The 27,503-nt window shown below is 38.4% G+C and overlaps 1 protein-coding gene across 9 annotated transcripts in view; it reads left to right on the plus strand.

Annotated features, from left to right (window-relative positions):
* The window catches only part of PTPN2 (protein tyrosine phosphatase non-receptor type 2), a 95,616-nt gene that overhangs the window by 13,590 nt on the left and 54,523 nt on the right, over positions 1–27,503 (plus strand). For all 9 annotated transcript variants that reach the window (XM_025865148.2, XM_025865150.2, XM_073888019.1 and 6 more), the window contains one exon: positions 10,248–10,338. In XM_025865148.2, the coding sequence (XP_025720933.1) occupies positions 10,248–10,338 (91 nt within the window). The remainder of the gene's footprint in view (positions 1–10,247; positions 10,339–27,503) is intronic.

A 27,503-nucleotide genomic window follows, 5' to 3' on the forward strand; every position in this document is an offset into this window, starting at 1 on the left:
TTTCACATCTTAATGACTGCACAAGCTGTTTTGTCTGCTTAGCCCTGTTATTCTCTACTTGTATACCTGGTATACTCCTGGTCATTCTTTTTTTTTTTTTTTTAAAGATTTTACTTTATTGTAAGTAACCTCTACACCCAGTGTGGGACTCGAACTTACAACCCTGAGATCAAGAGTCGCATGCTCGACCAACTGAGCCAGCAGGGTGCCCCTCTTGGTCATCTTTTAGGTCTGTTAATGCACTGTGCTCTTTACTCCCCCAGGTGAAAGTAAATCCACTTTCCATGTTTATTTTGAATGTGTGTGTGTGTGTGTGTGTGTGTGTGTGTGTGTGTGTGTGTATGTGTATTTATTTGAGATTTTATGTATTTATTTGATAGAGTGCACAAGCAGGGGGAGCAGGAGAGGGAGAAGCAGGCTCCCTGCTGAGTAGGGAGCCCGATGTGGGGCTCCATCCCAGGTCCCTGGGATCATGACTTGAGCCAAAGGTAGATCCTTAACCAACTGAGCCACGAAGGTGCCCATCTGTGTTTATTTTAAATGTGAGCATATTTTTCGTATGGTACTTATGATAGTCCCAAGGAAAATTTTGAGCTCTGAGTACGAAAAAGAGAAGGTTGTTAGATACAGTTGTACAAATAGCAGTAAACATTGACAACAAGAATAGTGATAGATCATGAGAAATGGGTATAATTTTTCAGGTCCTTAATCCCATGCAATAGAGGCTTTTTTGTTGTTCTTATCATTGAAATGACCAAAATGCAATGATAAGAAAAAAAAAATCTACATTATTATTTGGCACCAGAGAAAGGTCTTACTCATATATTTGAGACTTAGATTTTTTTTTTCAGTTTTATTGAGAAATGATTGATATACATCACTGTATACATTTAAGGCATACAGCATGATGGTTTGATTTATATGTACTATAAAATGATTACCAGATAGGTTCTGCTAACATCCATCTTCTCATATAATAGAATAAAAAGAAAAGACCTGAAGGAAAACAATTTTCTCCTTGTGATGAGAACTTTTAGGATTTAATCTCAATAACTTTTCTCTGTATCACACAGTGGTGTTAAGCTGTAGTCATCATGTTGTACATTACCTCCATAGTACTTATTTATCTTGTAACTGGAAGTTTGTATCTTTTGACCAGCTTCCTCCAATTCCAAGACTTAGGGGATTTTGATATTAAATAGTGTGAGCATCCACAAAAGCTTGGGTAAGAGTTGATGCCTGCACTTTCTGTGAAGAGGAACAAATGTTAGACATACGGAAAATTCACCTCAAGAAAGACTATTGGATCATTTAGAGCATGTGAAATAGTATAAGAAATAGAGAAAACCGGAATTCAGATTCCCAAAACAAGAGCAGGTTATAAAAATAAACCAAGAACAGGAAAGAGCTCTTAAAACTTATAAAACATAATTGTTAAAATTTAAGACTCGCTAGAAAAATGGATCATGCAGGATACCAGGTTAGCGTGAGAAAAATCTCCGAATTCAGGAAAAAGATATTTAAAGTGAAAATTATGAGAGAACATTTAAAACACGTAAAGGTCTCAAATCTCTGTGTTAGGTGGTTCTGAGAGAACAGAGGACCCTTAGATGAAGCAGTGACCAAAGAAATAGTGGAAGTGTCTCTGAGCTGAAGAAAGCCTTGAATTTCAAGATTAAAGGGGACCACAAAGTCTTCACCAAGAATATATTTAAAAAAGCTTAAAAACCTAGGTGTGTCATGATGAATTTTCTAAGTATTCATGATAAAAGAAAAAACCCTGTAAGGTAGTAAAACAAGTTATGTTTAGAGAAGAACCAGTCAGATTTGCATGAGAGTTATGCACTCTGGACACTGTATGCCAGAAGATAAGGGAGAAATGTCACCCAAGAGCTGAGAGAAATGAAATAGGTATAGAATGTAGGTTTGGGCAGTTGAAGCCAAGTAAAATCTAGAGTTAAGCTAAATAGTTATAATTATTGTTATAAGCCTTAGTGCAAATGATAAGAAATTAATTTTGAAATAATTGGAAATGTAAAAAATGTGGATCCAAAGTTCTGGATTATTTCAAGAAAATATGGGGGATTGGGCTGTAGGAAGAGGGAAGTGAAACCTATGATAATTGTACCATAGATTTTACCAGTAGGTTTTTTTGTTTGTTTGTTTTAAGATTTTATTTATTTGAGAGCATAGAGGGAGAGGGAGAAGCCGACTCCCCGCTGAGCAGAGAGCCCGATGCAGGACTCTGGGATCATGATCCGAGCTAAAGGCAGATGCTTAACTGACTGAGCCACCCAGACAGTCCTACCAGTAGGCATTTGATAGATGCTTTCACATTAGTAGAAAGACACAAGTTCAAATGCTTTTACAAAATTTTAAGACTAATCCCCAGCAGAATAGGAATGGTACTTTTACTTTAAATTATTAGAGGGAAAGAGGAACAAAGAAAACTTGATTAATAAACAAGGGGAACAGGAAATAAGGAAGCATAACATATAGAAAACAGGCATTATGAATTATTTTTGGGTAAAAGAAGAAATCAATATGCCTTTAGAGACTCTAGAAAATAATGAGATGATGCTCTTCTAAAACTTAACAGGATTTGACCAGTCTTTAAAACAAGAAGGGAAGAAAAGGGTATTAATAGGCTAAGCATTTCATTTCAAGCTAGAAAAACAAAAAAAAAAAAATGAAATAAAACTTTAGAAGGACAGACTGAATAAAAGGAAAGGTAAAAATAAATGAGTTTAACATCTTCCCTTCTCCTTCCTAATAGGCAGTTTAATTTTACCTATGATTATAGTCCTAAAATTCTAATGATATTATTAGATATTATCTAAAGATATAGAACACCATTCCCGAATTTATTCTGGGACTATAAAGATGGTCAGTATGAGGGAGTGTAATACTATGTAATTCATCCTTGTTGATTAAAGGAGAAAAAAAGTGTGGTCATGTTGAGATCAGCTAAAATAACAAAATTTATTTATTTATTTTTATTTTATTTTTTAAAAGATTTTTATTTATTTATTTGAGAGAGAGAATGAGAGACAGAGAGCACGAGAGGGAAGAGGGTCAGAGGGAGAAGCAGACTCCCCGAGCAGGGAGCCCAATGCGGGACTCGATCCCGGGACTCCAGGATCATGACCCGAGCCGAAGGCAGTCGCCCAACCAACTGAGCCACCCAGGCGCCCCCAAAATTTTTTTAAATACTTAAGAATGAACTTAAGAAATGTGTTGGGGGGGGTGGGTGCCTGGGTGGCTCAGTCGTTAAGCGTCTGCCTTCAGTGCAGGTCATGATCCCAGGGTGCTGGGATTGAGCCCCACATTGGGCTCCCTGCTCCTCAGGAAGCCTGCTTTTCCCTCTCCCACTCCCCCTGCTTGTGTTCCTGCTCTTGCTATCTCTCTCTCTCTCTCTCAAATAAATAAATAAAAATCTTAAAAGAATTGTGTTGGGTTTGGGGCACCTGGGTGGCTCAGTCAGTTAAATGTCTGACACTTGATTTCGTCTCAGGTCATGATCTCAGGGTTGTGAGATCAAGCCCTGCATGGAGCCTGCTTAAGAGTCTCTCCCTCTTCCCTCTGCCCCTAGGTCCGATCGTGTGTTCTCTGTCTCTCTCTCAAATAAATAAATAAAATCTTTTAAAACAATTTGTTAACTAGTTTTTTGAAATTTTACTTTTAGAAAAAGTATACCAGATAAAGCAAGATGAATGAAATCTTAGCCTTTTAGGGTTAATAAAATTGTAAAGGAAATTTTCAGTCCATTTAGGAGACTAACATTTTTATGGGCACATCCATTTGAAACTAAATATTTACATTTTAAAATATGTAACAAATCATTCATAAAGACATTTTGAAGCAGAAAATTTTTTATTTCACTTCTAGTAACTATAGGCACTGTAATGAATTTTTTCCCCAAAGAGTTTGTAATTTAGACCTGAGATTAATAGGTTTATTTTATAGTTTCTCTAGAAGAAATAAGTAGATACAAATATCAGACGCTGCTTGGCCTTACATTTAAGAATTTCTTATTAATCTTACAAAATGAATACGGTTTGTTGTTGTTGTTTGGGGGGGTGCAAAATGGTGGTTTAATCAAAAGCACGGGACCAGGACCCAGGGGCAGAAAGAGCTGCAACACTGGGGTTGTGGGGGGTGGCTGATTATATACTGTGGGATTGCGGGAGGTAAGGAAAAAGGGAGGTTTCAAAAGAAATTTCATATGCTAAAGAGGACCTACAAGATACTGGAGGCCTTGCCATTGTCAAGTTAAGGTGGTTTTCCCCTCTAGCAAGGGATTAACATTAAGATAGTTGGGAGATTCCTGGAAGAATGTCACACATGTCCCACCCAGGAGTGGGGGGCGGGGAACGGCGGGGGAGCTTGCAGGGTCAACATGAATAGTTTTTTAAAACTGTTTTTTTCCCTTTTTGTCCAAAACATGTTACTGTCTTCTATCCAAGAAAACAAACTTTTTATTGAGCTGAATGGTTTCATGTGGGGCTTGTAAAAGCTTGACGTTCAATTTCTGTCAAAATAAGAGCCATAGTAATATAGTCAGTGATATTGTAATAGCAAAATGTAAAGGGACAGATGGTAGTTATGCTTATGGTGAACATAGCATGATGTATACTTGTCAAGTCTCTAAGCTGTACATCTGAAACTAATGTAACATTGTGTGTCAACTGTTCTAAAAAAATAAAAAAATAAGAGCCATAGTTGCTCTTCATTGCTGTGAATGGCATTCAAGGGTATATGTCAAGAATAGGCAGGGCTGTTTATGAAGTGAAGAGTAGCTGGATGTTTAGCGAGAAAGTGTAGTATTCTTGTAGATCAGCCTAACATTATTTGATCATCTGCAAATTAAATTCTATAGTAGAGTCAGTTTAGCTCCTTACTCAAACCATATGTCCAAAATAAATTTCAAGAGATTAAATGTTATGTGTATAAAAATATTAGATGAAATAAAAAGAGAAAGTAGCTGTGTTGAAAGTAAATATGTTCAGAATTTAAAGTTAGAATCTTCTGCCTGGATGTAAGTTATAAGGCCATTGGTTGAAGTGGATTATTTTATGTTCCAGAAATTAGGCTTTGCAAAAGGACATGGGTAATCTTAATATAGTCAACTACATGTGTATGTAAATTACAGATATGCTGAGGAGTTAAATGAATTTTTCTCCCAAATAGCAAATAGTGGCTCAGTTCCATTTATTGATTTTTGTTATTCCTTTGTTTATATCATGTATTATCATTCGAGGAGACTGTATGAGTTTATGCTACTGCTGAGATGGTATGAGTGCCTGGCTTTTAAACAGCTACATGATATTCACTTGATTGGATGTACCACTGTTTTTTTCAACCGGTCTTTCCTCTGTCATTGGACATTCAGGTTATTTCTAGCTTTCAACATTATAAATAACTCCATGAAAGAGATCTTTGTACATGAGTTACCCACATTTTGGGTTATTGCCCCTACAAGAGAAGTAACTAGTGAGCCAATTAGTCCTAGCTTTTTTTTGAGCAAAAATAAAAATAAATTGGATTTTTAAAATTTTTCATTAAACACGATCCTTTCCATTTAGATTTAGCTTTAATTAGGTAAGAGTTGGTATTGGATAAGAATAGTGGTTTTCTGGGGCGCCTGGGTGGCTCAGTCGGTTAAGTGGCTGCCTTTGGCTCGGGTCATGATCCTGGGGTCCTGGGATCGAGCCCCATGGCTGGCTCCCTGTTCAGAGGAGAGCCTGCTTCTCCTTCTCCCTCTGTCTGCCACTCTGCCTACTTATGTTCTCTCTCTGTCAAATAAATCTTTAAAAAAAAAAAAAGAATAGTGGTTTTCTTTTTTTTTTTAAGATTTTATTTATTTATATTCATGAGAGAAAGAGGCAGAGGGAGAAGCAGGCTCCCTGCTGAGCAGGGACCCCCCCCCCGCCCCGGGGCTTGATCCCAGGACCCCGGGATCATGACCTGAGCCAAAGGCAGTTGCTTAACAGCTGAGCCACCCAGGCGCCCAGAACAGTGGTTCTCAACTGGATATTGGTGAGGTAGATTTGAGGTGGAGTTTGCTGTCCGTGGAAATTTGGCAATGTGTGAAGAGGTTTGTCACAGCTGGGAGAAGGAATGGTACAACATTATTGCACAGAGGCCAGCATTGCTGCTGCTAAACATGCTACAGGGCACAAGACGGTCCCCACAACAAAGAATTATCCACAACCCCCCCCCCCAAAAAAACCAAAGAATTATCCAGCCAACAAAGAATGTCAGTAGCGCTGAGTTTGAGAAACCTTGGATTTGCAGGTTTTGCTGCTGGCAGGAAACATTCTTGTAGTCTTCAGGGCTACTGTTTCTGGGTTCTCTCTGCTCTAGGAGAGGAATGTTTTAGCATCAAATGTCAATAGAGGCTGATTCTGCCAAATGTAATACAGACCTAGTAAATAGCTCAACACGTATCTTCCCATTTTGAGAAACACCATGTGTTTTATTGTTTATACAAAATGCTTATAAAATTATTTATTTTTGTGTATTGGGTATTCTTGAAAATGACTCATTCAGTGTCAGACCTAGTTATTGTTGAGATTTGGCCATACTGTGTGTATTTGAGATCTGCATTTAGCTGCATGAGGAAGAAAATCAGGCAGTAGCTGACTTAACAAATAGAGGCAGATTTTTCTTCTGCAGTGACAGTTCGGGAGGTAGGAGTCCAGAGTTGTTACTATGGCTCCCTGATGTCCTCAGTGACCCGGTTTCCTCTATTTCTGCTTAGCCTTCCTTAGAATGTGCTTTTTACCTTGTTGGCACGGGATATCTCCTCCCCATTCCCATCCCTCACCCCCAACATCAAAACTTGTACCCGGCAGGCAGAAGTGAGAAGGACAGAGATCAGCAGAGCCAGCTCTTTTGATAAAAGCTTTCCTGAAACCCAGTCCAGTGATTTCTGCTTATTCTCATTGGCTGGAACTGTGTCCCATGACTGTTGTTACTTGTACCGGAGGCTGGGAAATAGAGGATTTTAGTTGAGTTAACTGTAAGTTAGAAAGTAATAATTAGAAACTTTAAGTAAGGAAGAATGGATATTAGGATGGCAACTAGTATGTATCTCTGGAGCTGCTTTTTAAAGTATTGGGGGTTCTTTGTTGAGTTTGACTCTAGTCTGGCATGGTGAAGGAAAAAAGGTATTGGGGGTTCTGGTCCTAAATGCACTGAAATGAAAGAAACTTAAAGAGGAACAAACATCAGAAATTTGAGAGAATGGACTCTTACAGAGTTATGTGGGTTTTTTTTTAATTAATTGAGAAAATAGAATGTATTTGTTATGAATATTTCTTAATCCCAAGAACTTGGCTGTTTTATGGTGTTTGGGAAATTAAAATCTCTTCCCTTTCCCTATACTTGTTGCTCCACCTTATTTTTTTTTTTTGCAACATCAGTAATGACTTGTTATAGTGAACACAAATAAGTGTGTTTCTGTAGGCTAAAAATTGGAATCAGCAACTGAGAGATGGACTTAAGTGTGGAAAATAAGTGTATATGCATAACACAAGCATTGAAGCAGGGTTAATGTAATAGAAGGACCCTCTTTGCCCATTAAAAAAATTGTTTTTATTGGACTTTTTAAATATAATCTGGATAGCAATCCCTTATCAGATACTATTTTCTCCCATTCTGTGGGTTGCAACAACTTTTCAATGTGATTTTAAAACTATGTAGCATTAGGACTGATATTACACTAGTATTTATTAGAATTTTAGCTAGTTTATTTTAACGTAATATATGAATATATGGTTTGAAATCCCAGTAGCACAAAAAGTGTCCAATAAAAAGGAGTTAAAAGGACAGATTACTTTGGAAAGGAGGAGAGGGGGCAGGGTAGGGAAAGCCTTTGGCTATATCTGATCTGTACAGCTTTATAATTTGATACCTATATACAAGACAAAGTGATCACCACCACAAGACTAGTTACCATCCATCACCATGCAGTTGGCCTCCTTCACCCATTTCATCCACTCCCGAAACCCCTTCCCCATGGGTAACCACTAGTTTGTTTTCTGTATGTATGAGTTTTGATTTGTTTATTGTTTTGGATTTCACATATGTGTGAATCATGCAGTGTTTGTCGTTCTCCTGTGATTTATTTCATTTAGCATGCCTCAGGGTCCACCCATGCTGTAATAAATGACAAGGTTTCATTCTTGTTCATGGCTGAGTAGTGCTCCATTGTTTTAATTATGTGTGAGAGAGAGAGAGAGAGAGAGTGTGTGTGTGTGTGTCACATCTTCTTTATCCTTTCATATGTAAACAGACACTTAAGTTGTTTCCACATCTTGGCTATTGTAAATAATGCTGCAATGATGTGTTTTATTCCTTTCCTAAAAAAAGAGGTTTGGGGGCACTTGGGTGGCTCAATCAGTTGAGCATCTGACTCTTGATTTCTGCTCAGGTCATGATCTCAGGGTCTTGGGATTGAGCCCCATGAAGGCTCCATGCTTAATGTGGGGTCTGCTTGAGATTCTCTCTCTCCCTCTCCCACTTCCCTCACTTGAGCATGCACTCTCTCTCTCTAAAATAAATAAATTAAAAAAAGATTTGAAGTGGATATTCAGAAGTGGCAATAAGTGTTTAATCTAACTGATGGTAACATGAGTGTGATATTATTTGTATTTTTCTGTTGGAAATATTTCATAATGAAAACAAATTTTTAGTTAACATAAATCTGTACCCATCCCTAGATGTTCAGCCTCCCCCCCCCCCACAAAAGTTACTAATTTCTCATCTCCTTCTAGAATTATTCACTGTATTCTAGGCATATTTATGTTTGAGTGGGTTGTTCCCTCCCCACCATGAGTGCATATTCTTTTGTACTTTTTTTTCCCACTGTGCAGTGAAATTGTTCATTTCATTGTTTCTTTGAAATTTTTTCATATCACTGTATGTAGTACTTGTCCTTTTTCCTTGTTCCCATGTATTTTACTGCATTGGTGCCTTATAATTTATCTCACCAGTTCACTCAGATTCTTGCTAATTTTTCACTCTTATGTACAGTGAACATCCTTGTGCATAAATCCTTGCACACAGGTGTGTGGCTACATGATATAAATTCCTTGAGGATAAAATTGGTAGGTCAGATTTATGATCTTATTAAATTGTTCTCAAACATTGTATCTGTTTATATTCTGCAGTAATGTATGAGAATACCATCATTTGCATAGTGTTAGTAGAATTTTTATTCTTGCCAATTTGTTTTCTCTACGCTTGATACAGAAAAGCTATTAACAGAAAACTGTTGTAGTATTCTTTTATTTTGTAATTTTTAAAAAATTTTTTATTTGAGAGAGAATGTGTGCTAGTGAGAGAGTGCGTGCCAGAGAGAGTGAGACCACCTCTAATTTTCTATTTTCATATGTTTCATTCAGTTTTAGTATCAAAGTTATGCAGCCTCCTATATTAATTTGGACAGAAATATTACCTTTCAGTTTCAAATACTTTTCCATGAAAGCATATGATAACAAATGTAATGAGCTGAAAAGATGAAAAAATGTCAACTATTCCCACACATTAATTATAATAAGTTTTTAAATGTTAAGTAATATTATATGTACAATTAAACACATTCAGGTCTAGGCTTAGTGTGGCCATATCCTCTTGGAATTTCTTCCCCAGTGGAACACAGAAAACTGTAAGGGTCCTAAGATGAGCTTCTGGCCCAGTGGTGGTTGCTAAGCAGTTATGGGTCTAGAAATAAAATTTGAGGATATTTCTGGACTCAAAGTAACAGCAGTATGGGAAACTCCAAAAGAGAGGTAGATATTATTGAGAGTTTTGTGAGAGATCTGAGTATGATGTGGTGAGCCTTAGATACCTCCATTGCATTTGTTTTGTGTTACATAAAATGTTTAATGTTGCCTGTAGGTGTTGAATATTGCATGGCAATATATAAATACATCCAGAGCAGAGACTTTGTGCCTGAAGGACCTTGTTCAGTCCTGAGGTCTGCCACTTACTGGCATTATGACCTTTGGCAGATTGTTTAACCTCTCAAAGCTTATCATCCCTCGCATATAAAACAGGGATGATAGTTTTTCCTATTGGTGTTGTAAGAATTGAATGAGATAATGTAGACAGTGAGCTTTGTGTTGTACTTGGCATTTCATCAGTGCTTGATAAATGTTACTTTATACTGGCTGGGAAAGTATTTGTTTTGCTATATACAACTTAAGAGGAATATTAAAATATATTTTTGTTATTTTAAGGAAATTCGCAATGAGTCCCATGACTATCCTCATAGAGTGGCCAAGTTTCCAGAAAACAGAAATCGAAACAGATACAGAGATGTAAGCCCATGTAAGTACTTTTGGTTTGTGTGCATGTGTGTGTTTGTTGGTTTGTTTTAGGAGGCAGAATACAATGAAAAAGAAGGTTTGGGATCAGGGTTGATAAGTACAGTGGTTTTCTTCATATTAACATAATACACGTTCTTTAAAGAAAAATTTTAAGGCACAGAATACTAGAAGGAAGGAAAATTGCTCATAATTATTGCATCCTTCAAACACAGCCACTGTTATTTTGGTGTATTTCCTACTATTTTTCTTACGCATAATTTTTTTCTTTAAAATTAATTGTAATCATATTTATGTGTAATGTGTATTCATATATGTATATTTTCATTATTATTCCAACCTTTTAAATATTAAAATATTTATCAGTGTAATTTGCTTTTTTCCCCAAATTATAAAAATAGTACGTACTCACTGTAGAAAATTTTTAAAACAAAAAAGTATAAAGGAAAAAACCCTATGATTTAAAAACAGAAACCTTTGGGTTTATATTCTTTTTGTATTTTTTCTGAATAAACATACACACATTATTTTTATTTTTATTTTTTAAATATTTATTTGAGAGCAAGCATGAGTGCGCATACGAGCAGGGAGAGTGTAGGGAGAGGGAGACAGTCTCAGGCAAGCTCCATGCTGAGCACCGAGCCTGACCATGGGGCTTGATCTCTGGATCCTAAGATCATGACCTGTACTGAAACCAAGAGTCAACCAAGAGTCGGATGCTTAACTGACTGAGCCCCCAGCATGCCTATACACATTCTTTTAAATATAAAATTAGAATCCTTCACATATTAATTGTAGCTCTTTTCCCACCTCACAATACATTGTAAGCATTTTCCTGTCATAAATCCTTTAGTGGCTTTAATAGTGGCTTTGGATATGCTATTCTTTTATGTAACAGTTCCCTTGTGGTTGAACATTTGGATACTGATGTACACACTCATTTATATACACAATTCTGTGAATAGTTGTCATACCACTGTTTTAAAAATGTGTTTATCCTGAGGTGATTTTATTTTTTGTTCTGATTGATACCATTTGTTGAAATACTAAATTAAGCTGCCTTACTATTCTACAGTATTACCCCATATTTGATTTTAGTGGGCATAGGTATTTTCTTTAGGGCTGCTTGTTAGTAGGGATGTTAAAAAAAATCTGAATGTATCACATTTTGGTTCTTGCTTGTTTATCGTTCTTTCCTCTAGTTGACAAGGGTATGGTGCTGGTGTGCTGAGGCCTCCTGTGTAGGCTGAATAATCTCACTCTACTCAAGGCTATGATTGTATACCCTTATATATGTTGTATTCCTTCTTAGGGGAGGGTATGAATATGCCACTGAAAATCTAATTACTGGGGGAAAGGTCCATACTTTCTTAAAAGAACAGAACATTCTTTCTGTTGACCAAGTACATTTCCATGAAAAGTGTATTGGCTGATTTTGGACAAATCAAATGAGAAGTAATCTCTTAAAATATTTCATGTTTATTATAAATTACTTATTAAATATTATGTTTCTCTTACGTTTTCCTTAACAATTAATAGTGTTTGTAAAGATAAGTCTCCTGCAGAGAGTGGTTTTCTGTTCTTCACTTATAGACACTTGAAGATAGGAGAGACTTCCAATGAAACCTGACTCACCATGGCAACAATTCTGGTGTTGGTGTGTGTGCAGGGAATGGGGGTATGGGCAGTGGTTCTAACATTTAGGTGCCCCTTCACCCACTCCAAATTTCTGTTGAGTATCATTGAGCTAGAACACTAATCTTTAGTGTTTTGTACCAAGAGTTTTGAAGACAGTGTGTCCCAGTTGTACACCTTGCTTTGTTGCCTCTAATTTAAAAAAAACAAAAAACAAAAACACCAAAAACCCAAGCTTCTTATTTTGATAATTGTAGCTATCTATGCGGTTGTGAGAAATAGCACTCAGAGATCCAGCATACCCTTCCCCTAGTTTTCCCCAGTGGTAACATCTTGGCATAATTGCAATCAGGAAATGGACATGGATATGATCCATCCAGATCTCCCCAGTGTTACTTGCACTCATTTGTGGCTGTGTTCAGTTCTGCTCAGCTCTGTTACATGGTAGAGTGTGGGGTCTCCACCCCAGTCTGGGTACGGACCAGTGGAACAGCTTCACCTTAAGATCCCTCCCTGCCTTACAGTTCTGGATCTCTTCAACTCTCAACTTGAAATCTTAAATGCTGCTACCTTGAGGGCTACTTTCTGTCTTCCCAGCTCTTTGACTTCATCAGGATCTTTAGTTTGTTGACTTTTTCATTTATTATAGTACATTACTTCCTTCCCCACCCTATTTATTACTTAATGACTTTCTTGCTGTTCTAATATGTTAGAAAGATAATCTCTGGCTCTTTAATTCTACCTACCCTGTGAAACCTAGCGTCAGATAGTCGTTCATCTTCTGTGACCTTTGGGCTCATGTGTGTGCCTTGGGTCGGCTCGGCCACTGGCTGGGCCTGCGGTGTCCCGCTGTCCTCCGTGCCCTTCGTCACTCCCACTGCCCCTCTGCTCTGGCTTGTCCCAAAGGAAACCGGCTCTCAACACACCCCCACTCCCACCACTCGCAAAATGTGATCTGCCTTCAGTTCTGCAGAGAAACATTTTAAAAATCCAGAAATAACTCTTCAACTTCATGTTCTACCACCTGGAAACTTATTTCTGTCTGCACTCACCTTTTCCTGAAGTCCCAGGAAATAACCTTCCCCTCTCCTGTCCTAGGTTTGTATCCCGATGCTTCATTCCTCCTCAGGGACCTCATTGGCTGTCATCACCACTCTTACTCCTGTCTTCAACCGAGAGGTTGAAGTAGCTCCTTTCCCTTGTTACGTAAACGTGCTTCAGCCTCTTCTCATCTCAACCATCTTATCACACCCCAGCTCCACTTCTCTGTTACCTGTGTGGACATGAGCACGTGCACACGTTTGCACAGAGTCTTAAAAAAAAGACACCGTATTGTTTGTCTCTCCATCCTCATCACCTGTGCGTTCTTCAGCCCATGGTTCTGCCCCAGGCTCCCCACTGAAACTTTTATTCTCAAGTACTGTTTTCAAGCTTTCTAGTTTTCACATGCAATGAGGGACTTTCCATTGGTTTCTTTTCTTATCCCTCTGACTTTTGACATTGTTGACTCTTCCTTCCTTTCCTAACACCATATTTTTTCTGTTTTGCTATTATTCCTCTGGCTAGTCAGGCATTTTCAGAACTTCTCTTCCTCAGTTGACTGTCTTCTTCAGGGTTCTGTCTCCCCCTCCTTCCCACTCTGACACTTCTATGAATGATCTCATCATCTGTGGGTTTGGTTACCATGTGCTTGTCACCCTAAATCTCATCTGTAGCCTAGGTCTCTCTTAGCTGTAGACCCATTTATGCAAGGCATTCATCTCTTGTGGATGTCCTGTAGCTGCCTCAGTCTCAGTATGTCTAGATTCTGATCTAGCATTCCTCCCCACACAGTCCATTGGCCCAACCCTAAGACCTGCGTTTTCTGCTGTATTCCCCATATTCATAAATAGTATTGATACATATGCTGCAGCTAGAAACTCAGACTCCTGTCCAATTCAGCTCCCATATCTACTTGATAACTAAATAATTACAATTCCATTTCCACAATGTGTTTTTTTTTTGTTTTTTTTTGGGGGGGAGAGAGAGCATGCATGTGCACTGGGGGGGGGGGGGAAGCAGAGGGAGAGGGAGAGAGAGAATCCCAAGCAGGCTCCATGCCTGGCACGGAGCCCGATGCAGGGCTCAATCTCACAACCCTGAAATTACGACCTGAGCCAAAATCAAGAGTCAAATGCTCAAGGTGACTGAGCCACCCAGGCGCCCCCACAATGTGTTTTAAATCTCTTCTTCACTGTTTGTACTGGCTTGGTTCAGGCCCTTGTTCTTCCTTTTCTGGATTATTACAATAAACTCTTGACTCCTTGTCTGTTCTGTTCCCATTTTAGTCCATTCTCCATGCGGTGTCCAGGATAATCTTTGTAAAATGCGTGTCTGTTTTCCACTCTCCAGTAGCATTCCACAAGTTTTATGAGAAATTAGTTTTGTAGCATTATCATACAAGACCTTTTGGAGACTGACCCTTCACATACCTCCAGATTTTTTCTAGCCATTTTCTCACAAATTTATTATTATTAAAGATTTTATTTGTCAGAGAGAGTACAAGCAGGGGAAGGCAGAGGGGGCAGCAGGCCTTCCCGCTCAGCAAGGAGCCCGATGTGGGATTCGATCCCAGGACCCTGAGATCATGACCTGAGCTGAAGGCAGCCGCTTAACCGACTGAGCCACCCAGGTGCCCTACTCAAAATTACTGATTTTGGTAAAACTGAAACACTTAAGAGTTCTCCCAATGTGACCAGTTTCTAAGTTTTTTTTTTTTTTTTTTTTTTTTTTTAGGTTTTATTTTTAAGTAATCTGTACACCCAGTATGGGGCTTGACTGAACTCACAACCCAGAGATCAAGCATCACATGCTCTACCGACTGAGGCAGCCAGGCACCCCCCAGTGTGACCAGTTACTAATAACTCAGTGTCTTTGAATATATCATTCCCTTTTTGGAACATCTTCCTCTTTCTGACCCACATTAGTCAAAATCCTCTTCTTCCAAATATCTACCCCACTACTTCCCCTTGGGTGTTATCCTCACACAGTGGAAGAGGTCATGGAGGTGATGACTCTCATTAAATATAGACGGGCCCAGGAATGTGTATTTTAGAACACTCCCTGGATTATGCAGATATACCTTTCCTTATTGATAGTCATTATAAAATTTAAAAATGTATTTCCATACAAAATACTTTACAGTTGGTTTGGTTTAGAAAACATGCATTGAAAACCAGCTACACAGCTGACTGACACTAGGCTATGCAGAGAATACCACGAATATATGTACCCTGCCCTCTGATAATTCACAGTATAGTGAGGGAGATACAGACCTGTTGTGCTGTGTGTATCATGGGATAGAACCGTGTATATTGGTGGAGCTGTGCCTAAGGAGTTAGGGATAGCTTTTAAGAAAATACATAGTAAGCAGCTAGGTAAAGGGGAACTGAACATAAATTACTTTTTTTATGAGTCCCAGATTTTTTCTAGATTTTGATTCAGTAGGTCTGGAAATCTGTGTTTTTAAACAGTCTCCTTACATGATTCCTATATACCCAGCCTGGCCCCGGTCCTAAGATTGACATATAGAAACTACATTTGGAGGTGTGAATATGAGAAACATAATCAAACAGATATTTTGAAATAGAATTTGAAGAAGTCCACAATTTTCCTGTAATTGCCATGACCAAAAGATGCCTCAGTTGTCTCAGTTTTAACTGTGAGACAGTTGTGAAAGAGACAGGCAAGAACTGGGTTGATTGAGAAGAGAGTAGGGGCGCGAGGGTGGCTCAGTCGGTTAAGCGTCTGCCTTCAGCTCAGGTCATGATCTCAGGGTCCTGGGATCGAATCCCACATCAGGCTTCCTGCTTAGCCGGAAGCCTGCTTCTCCCTCTCCTCCCCGCTATGCTCTCTGTCACTATTTCTGTCTCTCTCTCTCAAATAAATAAAATCTTTAAAAAAGAGAGTAAAAGATTTTAATAATCTCTTTGAGAATTATACTACTAGAGACTACTGCTAAATTTTGAAATTTTCCTTAACTTTCTGCTTTACAGGTAGAAATTCTATAAATCCTGGAAGTGCCAGCAAGTCTTTAGTGAACTGTCATTTGTTTTCACTGACCCTGAAACAGTTTTGTTTTTTTTTTAATTGTGGTAAAACACATAACATAATTTACCCTCTTAATTTTTAGATGTACACTGCATTATTGTTAACTATATGCATGTTATTGTACAACTGATCTTTTCATCTCGTGTGACTAAAACTCTGTGCCCATTGAACAACAACATCCATTTCCCCTCCCTCCAGCCCCTGGCAACCACCATTCTACTTTCTGTTTGAGTTTGATTACTTTAGATACTTCATATAAGTAGAATCATGCACTATTTGTCTTTCTATGACTGGCTTGTTTCACTTAGCATAATATCCTCAAGGTTCATCCATGTGAAAATGTCAGTTTTTAAAGGCAAGTAACACAGAGACTTTTGATTCTGGTAGTATGGCATGTTAGATAATCCATAGTCCCTTACGGCCACAAAACAAGATTTTCAGTAAATGTACTTTTAAAAAAGTTTCCAGGTGTGGGGGCACTTGGGTGGCTTAGTCGGTTAAGCATCTGACTCTTGATTTTGGCTCAAGTCCTGATCTCAGGGTCCTGATCTCAGGGTCGTGAGATTGAGCCCCATATTGGGCTGGCTCCCTGCTCAGTGGGGAGTTTGTTTGAGATTCTCTCTCTCTCTTGAATGAATGAATGAATGAATAAGATCTTTTTTAAAAAATAAAATGTTACTAGGTGGGGAGAAAGTAAACTTCCAGACCTCCTTCGCCTCCCCACCTCCTAAAAAAAAAACTCAGCAAATGGCATAGCTACTCTGAATGCAAATGCCAGTATTAGCTCTGAGATTTGTATAATAAATATATTTGTGTAACAATAAAATAGCCTCAAGATAGATTAAGCAAAATGAATAGAATTACAGGAAGAAATAGACAAGTCCATGTTCATGGCCTTTTAATAAGACAGAATATTAGTATAGAAGATTTAACCACACAATTAAGCTTAATTTAATAAGAAAAATATATAGAACCTTATTCCAACAATTAGGGAATACATTTTCTTCTAGGACCTTGGAATATTTATAAAAAATGGACCATCGACTTGACTATAAAGTAAATCTTAACAGTTTAAGAATTGCTGTCTTATTGGCCATGTTCTTTGACCAGAATGCAATTAAATTATAGATTATTAATGAAAAGATAAAAAGTCACATAAATTTGGAGATTTAGAGATTTCTGAGTAATTCATGGGTCAAGAAGAAATCATAAAGGAAATTTTAAAAATGCTGAAAAGTGACAATACATAAAATACTATTTATCAGAACTTTCATAAGGCAGCAAAAACAGTAATGCAAAGAAAATATGTTGCCTTGGGGTGCCTGGGTGGCTCAGTCAGTTAATGTCTGACTCTTGATTTCCGCTCAGGTCATGATCTCAGGGTCCTGGGATTGAGCCCCAGGTCAGGCTCTGTGCTCAGTGGGGAGTCTGCTTCGGGATTCTCTCTCCCTCTGCCCCTCCCCCCCCACTTGCTGGCACACTGTCTTTGTAAAATAAATAACTAAATCTTTAAAAAAAGAAAAAGAAAATGTCTTAAATGTATTAAAACAGAATGATAAAAATTTATGTGCTAAGAATAGGCCCCAGTTCTTTCTGTGAACTTGTTATAGAACTTTGATAACCAAACCTGAAAAGTTTAATAAGAATAAAAGTTACAGGCATATCTCCCTCATGAATATAGATGTAAAGGTTAGCAGACTGACTATAGTAGTTTGTAAGTTTACTTTAGGAACGGGTGGCTTAACATAAAATCTTTTTTTTTTTACCATTAGAAAACCTTAAAAATGTTGGTTCACCACAGTAATGAGGTAAAGGAGAAAAGGTCATATGATTATTTCAGTAGATGCAGAAAGATTATTTAAAGTCACTGCTTGCTCATGATTAAAAACAGAACACGTAGCAAATTGGAAAGAGAGGGGAATTTCTGTAACCTAATATAAGCTATCTAAGAGATGCCTACAGTAACGTAAGTCTGAATGATAACATGTTAGAAACCTTTTTTTTTTAAACAAAAATGTAGAACAAGACAAGGATGCCCACTATTACCGCTTCTACTTAACATCATGCTTTAGGTCCTAGCCACTACTGAAAGAAGAGTAAGAAATAAAAGGCATACAGATTAGAAAAAAAAAGAAAGCTTCTATTTTATCTGGTGCTGTGTAACAAACCACCACCAAACAGTGGCTTAAAACAGTAGCAATCATTTATCATCTATGCAAATCTGGGGGTTAATTGGACTCAGGTGATTCTTGCTCAGGGTCTTTTATGCAGTTGTAGTTCAGATGGTAGCTGGGGCTAGAGTCACCTTGAAGCCTTCCTCACTCAGTTGTGGACGGTCAGCTGGAACACCTACATGGGGCATGACCATGTGACCTGGACTTCCTTGCAAATAGCTGGGTTTCAGGAGTGAGGGTTCTGAGAGAGCCAGCTGGAAACCACATTGCCTGTACCACCTAGACTTAGAAGTCTCATCACTTCCATCACATTCTTTTCATTAGTGGCCATCCAGGTTCTAGGGAAGAGGACTGATGCTCTCCACCATTAGATGGAAGAATTATCAAAGAATTGTGGACATAGTTTAAAGATTTTATTTATTTATTTATTTATTTATTTAATTTATTTATTTGACAGAGAGACAGCGAGAGAGGGAACACAAGCAGGGGAGTAGGAGAGGGAGAAGCAGGCTCCCCACTCCAATGCGGGGCTCGATCCCAGGACCTGAGCCGAAGGCAGACGCTTAATGACTGAGCCACCCAGGCGCCCCGTGGACATAGTTTAAAACCATCACAATTACAGATGATACTATTTTCTTCATAATCCAGAAAATGTGCAGACAAGTCGAAGAATTATGAAGAAACATTATGGTAGTCTCAGAATTATAAGACAACAGATCTTTGAATTATTAAAACAGACCTTTATACATGACAGGAATCTGCTTGTCATCTTTCTTAGTAAGCAGATTTAGATAAAAGTTGTTGCATAATAGTAATCAGAACAAGTATAGATAGAACTTAAATTTTATGGTAACTCTTAGGTAAATATTTGCTAACATTCTTTCTTATTCCATCTAAAGTGTAAAAATAAAGACCAAATGCACTTCACATTCTCAAATCCATTCTGTTGTCACCTTTTTTACTTAGAGGTTTTCTCATTATTTGTTAGCACTTTGACCTTTGGTTCTGTCTTTAATTTTGTTTCTAATCTTCAATTTTAATCAAGTCTAAATCAAAGCTATTTTGGACTTTTTTTTTAAAGATTGTATTTATTTGAGAGAGAGCAAAAGCAAGAGAGATCACAGAGGGAGAGGAAGAAGCAGACTCACGGCTGAGCGAAGAGCCCGAGACAGGGCTCAGTCCCAGGACCCTGAGATCATGACCTGAGCCGAAGGCAGAATCTTAAGAGACTGAATCACCCAAGCGCACCTATTTTGGACTTCTAATAATTTATTTCTACAGGTCATTGGTGCACTGGAGTGGATCCAAGGAATAAGAATTAGAATTCTTAGTGAAGAAGCTAGAATTGATTAGATGGGGAAAGAAAACTTTAACTGAACAACATGATACCTGACTTCAGGTACTTGAACTTCATATGGCAAAAGGAACTCATTGTCCTCTGTTAAGCTTGAGCAATAGAACTGCAGTTAACGAATAACACAGTTGGTGAATTTCAGGTCACCAACTTTTTGAATTATAGAGGGTTGGTTAGATAATTTTGAAATATCTCTTGTATGCTTCACTTATTGCCTCATTCCTTGTCCCTTCCTCACTTCCCCCATTCACCTTTCTCTCCTCTTACACTGTTGATTCCTTAACAGATACACTTTTTTTTTTAATTTTTATTAAACTGGACCACCTGTCCCCCAGTAAAGTTTTGTTCAGTCTTCAAGACATAGATATCACTCCTCTGAGAGGTACCCACTAGAAGTTACCAGTTTGCTTCTATAGCACTCTATTTCTGTATTCTGGCACAATCTTACCTCCTTATAATTTTATTTGTTACGTTTACTCTGTAGAGGAGTGACACTCAACAAGGATGTTTACCATCCCTTGGGAGACATTTTGGAAATTTGTGGGCACTTTTTTTCTTCTGGTGTATTTCTGCTCAACTCTTGATATATATTAAAATAGATATTATCTTATTATAAACTACTTTCCATTTATTTTCTTATATATTTCAGTTAGGGCATTATTGATATTAAAAAATTATGTATAGTTTCTCTTATCTCAAATAGTAGGATAGGAAAAGAGGTATTAAAGACCTCATTTAGCCTCCCCTCTCTCCTCTGAATAATTCAATCTAAAAGTCCTTGGGGTTGGGGACCAGCATGTGGAAGGCATGTAAATAAGGGGGAAGGCATGCTAGGTGGTGGTTTGGGGGGGCATGTTTGAAGAGTGGAGGAAAGATGGAGTGAACCCTGTGATGTTAGATTAGAATTAGTGTATCAGTGTATGAACTCACGGTTTTCAGTGAATATGGATATACAGATACATAGAAATGTAGATGTGTGTATGTGCATGTTTCTATTTCCTAGCCCTGGCCACTGAGAGGTCTTGGGAGCAATGACACCCTCTTAGCGTTGGGCATGCCTAGCTTTTGATACCCAAATTTCATTCTCCACTAAGAGGAAAAGGGCTCCTTGAAGAAATGTCTGACTCTGGGGCTGGGGCAGGGAAAGTATAAGAGTAACATGGAATGTGTCATAGTCCCAGAAGGTAAGGATGGTCAAGAAATGATGAGGCTATGTCAGAAGGACACAGAAACCATCTTGAAGTCTGTGGGCTAAATCTGGGGGTGATTTGAGCATTTGAAATAAATATAACCTGCTGAATAAAATAGGAATCCATGAGTTTACACTGATATAAAGAAATATCAATTAATAAATGGGGAGAAAGGAAAGATCTACCTTAGTGTAGGATGGCAAGTAATAAATGTTGAAATAGATGGTAAACTTGGTGGGTAAAATTTTGATGAGGAACAAAAGATTTACATAATCTTAAAGTGGCCTTATGTAAAATACTAACATAAGAGGGGAATAGTAACTGTGCAGAGGAGTTTCGCAGACACCAACCTTAAACAAGTAATCATGACCAATAATGGGACACATCACATTGAAATCCTGAACTGCCCTGTAGAATGCAGTGAGTACAGAGCATCACTGCTGAACTCACCAAAGTGCACAACTTGAACTCATATGTAGAGAATATCAGACAACTCAAATGGATTGACACTCTGTAGTCTTCAAAGGGTTATAAAAACCCTCCCAAGGGAAAGCTGAGGAATGGTTCTAGGTTGGAGACTAAAGAAATATGACATCTAAACCTAGCATGTGATTGGGGCACTTGGGTGGCTCAGTCGGTTAAGCATCGGACTCTTGGTTTTGGCCAGGTCAGGATCTCAGGGTTGTGAGATCAAGCCTTGACATCGGGCTCTGCACTCAGAGTCTGCTTGGGATTCTCTCTCCCTCTCCCTCTGTGCCTCCCCCCACTTGTGCATGCTTGTGACTCATGTGCGTACTCTCTTTCTCTCAATAAATAAATACAATCTTAAAAAAAAAATGTAACGTGATCAGATTGGATTGGATCCTTTTGTTTAAAAGGTATTATTGGGACATTTGGTGAAACTTGAATGGGGTCTGGGTTAGTAAAGTATCACTGTTAATTTTATGATTTTGATGGCTATACTGTGGTAAAGTAGGGTTGAGTCCTTTGTAGAAAATACACACAAAATATTCAGGGGTAATAAGATACCATGTTTGCAACTTGTTGTCATGATTTAGGAAAAAAATTATTTATATTTTTCTTGGCATTTTTCTGTAAGTTTTGAAATTATTTCAGCTTACAAAATTTTAAAAGATTAAAAGGGCGGGGGATATTGAATCCTAGTCAGTACATGAAGACAAGAAAAGGAAATAAAAGGCATTCAGATTTGAAAGGAAGAAATAAAAATGTCTCTATTTGCACAAAGTCTAGACATGATAGTCTACATAGAAAATCCTAAAGAATCTACCAGGAAATCTCCTGGAACTAATAAGTGAGTTAAACCAGGTTGCTCTATATAAGATCCGCATACAGAAATTAATTATCTTTATAATTACTAGCAATGGACACATGGAAACCAAGATTAAAAATACAGGGTCATTTAGGGGCATCTGGGTGGCACAGTCGGTTAAGCATCCTGCTCTTGGTTTCCGCTCAGGCCGTGGTCTCAGGGTTGTGAGATCGAGCCCTGTGTCAGGCTCCGTGCTCAATGTCAAGTCTACTTGAGATTCTCTCTCCCTTTCCCTCTGCCCCTCCTGCTCATGTTCTGTCTCTCTCTTTCTCTCTCTCAAATAAATAACTAAAAAAAAAATACAAGGTCCTTTATAATTGCTCTTAAAAAAGGAAATATTTTGGAATAAGTCTAACAAAACATGTATAAGACCTGAATATTGAAAACAAAACACTGATAAAAGAAATAAAAAATGATCTAAATAAATGGAGAAATATACCATGTTCATGGGTTGGAAGTCTCAACATAGTAAGGATGTCAGTTCTCCCCAAATTTTTCTGTAGGTGTAATACAGTTCCTACCAAAATCTCAGGAAGATTTTTTTTGTAGCTATAAATAAGCTTACTCTTAAATGAGTGTGAGAAGACAAAGGAACTAAAATAACTAAATTTCAAAAAAGAAGAAGGTGAGGAATCTGCCCAATTATAAGACTTACTGTGTAACTATGGTATCAAGACAATGTGGTATTGGCAGGGATAGAAACACAGATTGGTAAAATAGAACAAGGAACCTAGAAATAGACTCATGCAAGTATGGTGAACTAATTTTTGATAGAGGTGCAAAGCAATTTAATAGCAGAAGGATGATTTTTTTCAACAGTCATTACTTGAACAATTGGACACCCACAGGCAAAAAAAAAAAAAAAAAACTCAACCTAAACTTCCTTATACAAAAATTAAAGTGGATCACAGATTCAATATAAAGTGTAAAACTTTTAGAAGAAACAGGAGAAAATTCAGAACCTATGGCTAGGTCAAGAGTTCTTAAGGTGACATCAAAAGGACAGTCCATGAAAAAAAAATCAGTCAATTGGAGTAAACCAGAATTAAAAGCTTTTGCTCTGCTAAAGACCCTGATAGGGAGTTGAAGATGAAAAGACAGGGACAGTCTAGAGAAAATATAAACCACAAAGAATTCATACCTAGAATATATATAGAACTCTCAAAATTCAACAGTAAAAGACCAAACCATAAAACCAAAAGAAGTCCAATTAGGAAATGGGCAAAAGATCATGAACACAGATGGCAGATAAGCACGTAAGCATGTGAAAAACATCATTAACTGTTAGGGAAATATCATTAACTATTAGGGAAACATCATTAACCATTAGGGAAATGAAAATTAAAACCATGTTGGTGAGAGATCACTACATATCCAGTGGAACAGCTAAAATAATGAGGCCACAGTATTCCAAGAATACAGAAATTGGATCTCATACAAGGGTAGTGAGAACATAAAATGTATGGCCACTTTGGAAAATTGGCAGTTTTTTAAAAAGCTAAACATACCTTATATAACCCAGCCTTTGCACTCCTGGGCATTTATCCCAGAGAATTGCAACCTTCTGTCCATACAGAAATTTATTCATGAATGTTTATAGCAGCTTTATTTGTAGTAGCTCCAAATTGGAAACAGCCCAAATGTCCATCAATGGGTAAGTGGTTAGCAAACTGGTGTATTCATACCATGGCATACTACTCAGCAGTAAAAAGAAATGAGCTATTGACAACATGCAAGAAGTTTGGTGGATCTCAGAGGACTCATGCTGAGTCAGAAAATACAATCTCAAAGGTTACATATTGTATGATTCCATTTTTATAGCATTCTTGAAATGATAAAATTACAGAGATGGGGAACAGATTAAGGGGTTAGGGACAGGGTTGGGGGAAGAGTGTGACTGTGTAGGGTTTGCACAGAGGATCTTTGTGGTAATGGAACAGGACTGTGTCTTGATTGTGGTGGTGGTTACACAATCTTCACATGTGATAAAATGGCATATAACTGTACACACCCACAAATGGGTGCCTGTAAAACAGGAAATTGGAGTACAGTGTGGGTTATACCAGCATCTTTCAAGGTTTCTGAATTTGATGCCTTCTTGAATTGGGTACTTGGAAAGGGTACTATGCTAGGCAGTGGGAATACATGGTGAACCTGACAGGGTCCCAGGCTATCAGAGCGCTTAACTCTTAACAGAAGGCTGCAGATAGCTGAAAGTGTGGGCACTGCTGCTGCCCCGTGGGCTTAGAGGAGCAAAATCTTGCCATAACGGTAGCCTTCTAACGGAGGGCCCTCACTGTAGCCACAGCTCATCACTTAGGCAGCTCTGCTGTAGAGTACTAGCACTGGGGACTGGAGGGAGGAGCAGAAATGTACAGGGAGGGAGCTTAACATCCTGGGGAAACATGGCATATCTTCCAGGGCCATTGATTATACTCGGAATGTGGGGAGGGAAGGTGTGATTGCTTATATGTTAAAATACAGATGCACAATGAAGTAGAATTTTTAAGATCCTATAAATTTTTTTTTAAAGATTTTATTTATTTATTTGACAAAGAGAAAGAGACAGCAAAAGAGGGAACACAAGCAGGCGGAGTGGGAGAGGAGGGAGAGGCAGGCTTCCTGCTGAGCAGGGAGCCCGATGCACGGCTGGATCCCAGGACCCTGAGATCATGACCTGAGCCGAAGGCAGATGCTTAACGACTGAGCCACCCAGGCGCCCCAAGTTCCTATAAATTTTTTTTTTTAAGATTTTATTTATTTATTTGAGAGAGAGAGAATGAGAGATAGAGAGCACGAGAGGGAAGAGGGTCAGAGGGAGAAGCAGACTCCCTGCTGAGCAGGGAGCCCGATGTGGGACTCGATCCCAGGACTCCAGGATCATGACCTGAGCCGAAGGCAGTCGCTTAACCAACTGAGCCACCCAGGCGCCCCCTATAAATTTTTAAGATGAAATAGGACTTTTCAAAGAGTTTTGTATTAAATACTTTTAGGATATTAAGTGAGGGTCATTCATTAAAAATAATTAAGAAGGGTTGGCCCAGTCTAGCCATTTCATCTTACAAGAAAACTGAGACTTAGTGACCTCTTGTTACCACAGGGTGTAGTGTGTCACTAACTTGGATGCTAAAAATGTTTCTCAAGTAGCAGGTTACTCTTCTATATAAATCACAGCTTTGTCTGTGGTCACATAGGTTGGTAGAGCCAGGACAGACTTGGGAATCTACATTTTTAGTCCCCTTAGCCTTCCCTCACCTGTTTTCTTTCATCTGTGCCAGAGTTCCAGGTATCTCGACTAAAAAGTTCTGGAGCTGTCTGAGCTCTTTCTTTTTGCTGAATTAGGTCACTCTTCAAGTCAGCTAACATAATCTCACCTCCTGTGTTGATTTCAGAATGGTTTAATAGTGATTTGTCATTCTAGCAAAATTCTACCATAGTTTAATTATTTGAATATGAAAATTTTCTGGAATTTATTTTATAAACAGTGCTTGAACACTTGCCAATCTAAATTGTTTAGGATACTCTTTCAGGTAAACACTAAGAAGATGGAAGTACAAACTCTTTTTCTCTGAGTTGAATTTACGAGGTGAGACTAATGAATCAGTACAGATTTTCTTGATTCTCTGAACCTAAATTGGAGGCTGCTTCTCTTCCCTTTGTTCACTGGGCTCAAGCTCCATTATTTATGTCCCTCAGACATTTAGGCACACATCCACCTTAAGGTATTTACTCTGTGCTTGGAACACTCTTAACCAAAATAGTCATATGATTGACCTCCTCCAAGTCTTGCTTAAATGTCACTGTCTCAGTGAGGCCCACCCTATAGAATTGCAACCTGCCCTGCTCCTTAGCACAACTTTTCCCCCTCCCCCATAGCATTTGTCACTGTATAAAATACAATTTACTTAGTTGTTTTGCTTATTGCTGTCTCCCTTTCTGAGAAGGTAAGCTCCACAAGGGTATGGATGGGTCCTTAGTGTCTATAACAGTCCTCGAATGTAGAAAGAATTTAATAAATATTTGGTCTACTTTGTTTCTGTGGTGTCCCGTGGACTTCTGGATGTAAGGATAGTACTTTCTCCCCAATTCCCTCTACCCTCCATGTTTTAGGCTCCGTCTCTCCTTAAAGCAGAGATTCTGAGTTTCAAGGAAAAGGGTGAGGGGCGTACTGATAAATTGAAATTTAGTATGTCTTATTTTATGCAAACTATTAAAGAGGAAAGATGTCCATGTTCCAAAGTACATTAGTGGATTAATTGATTTTACACATTTTAAAAGGATACTTCCCAGGTGTTCTTTCCATTGCAGAAACTCTTAGGGATAGATTAAAGATCTATTTTCAATTTGGAAATTTGTGGAAGCCAGATTTAATCAATTAACATTGTCCTATCAAGTTTAGGAACTTAAAATCTTGGTGGATTGAAAGAGATTGAAGTCACAGATAGTCAACCTATTGTTTGAAAAAGATTGAGCCTTCTGGATGTTTCTAGAACACCCACTTGGTTAGCAAGTTGGTGATGGTGTGTACTTGGGACATGCTTCTTTGTAACCGTCCCCATTCCTGCCACCGTTTGGTTCTGTACTCATCTTTTGATTAAACTGTTAGTGCAGGGGTGCCTGGGTGGCTCAGTCATTAAGCGTCTGCCTTCGGCTCAGGTTGTGATCCCGGGGTCCTGGGATCGAGCCCCACATCAGGCTCCCTGCTCCGCGGGCAGCCTGCTTCTCCCTCTCCCACTCCCCCTGCTTGTGTTCCCTCTCTCGCTGTGTGTCTCTCTGTCAATAAATAAAATCTTTAAACTGTTAGTGCATTAGTGTGTTAAGTTGTCTTCCTTTAGTTCCAATTTGTCCTCCATAGTGATGGTAGTTATTTTCTTGAAATCAAATGTGGGCTTCTCTCAGTCCTTTAAAGAGCTTCATCGAGGTGTAGCCTTTTCCTGGAGCACGGCACACAAGGCTCTTCAGAGTCTGGCCTCAACATGTTTTGGGACCTCTTCAGCCATTTTGAATTTGTCGGTCTTTCATGATACACCATTCCCTTTTACTCCTTTGTGTGTGTGTGCTCCTCCTTCATCTTTGTAGCGAAGCCTGTTCATCTCACTTGGCCTCCTCAGGCATCAGTTGGTCAGCTTTCTTCCCGCAACACATAGTCCAATAAAGATGGTACTAGGAATTACTACTTAATAGAATTTTTTACTTTTTTTAATTTTTATTTTTTTAAGTAATTTTTAATTTAAAAAAAATTTTTAAGCCCATTGCGGAGCTTGAACTCCTGAGCCGAGATCAAGAGTCAGTCACCCACTGACTGAGCCACCCAGGCACCCCTAGAATTTTTTCTTTTAAAAAGCTTTAAATAAATTATATGTTATTTTTATGTCGTTGTTGTCTGGCTCCTAAAAT

The sequence above is a fragment of the Callorhinus ursinus genome, unplaced genomic scaffold, assembly GCF_003265705.2.
Source record: "Callorhinus ursinus isolate GAN/ISIS: 27379988/994484 unplaced genomic scaffold, GSC_fseal_2.0 scaffold86, whole genome shotgun sequence".
In the NCBI taxonomy this organism is placed as follows: domain Eukaryota; kingdom Metazoa; phylum Chordata; class Mammalia; order Carnivora; family Otariidae; genus Callorhinus; species Callorhinus ursinus.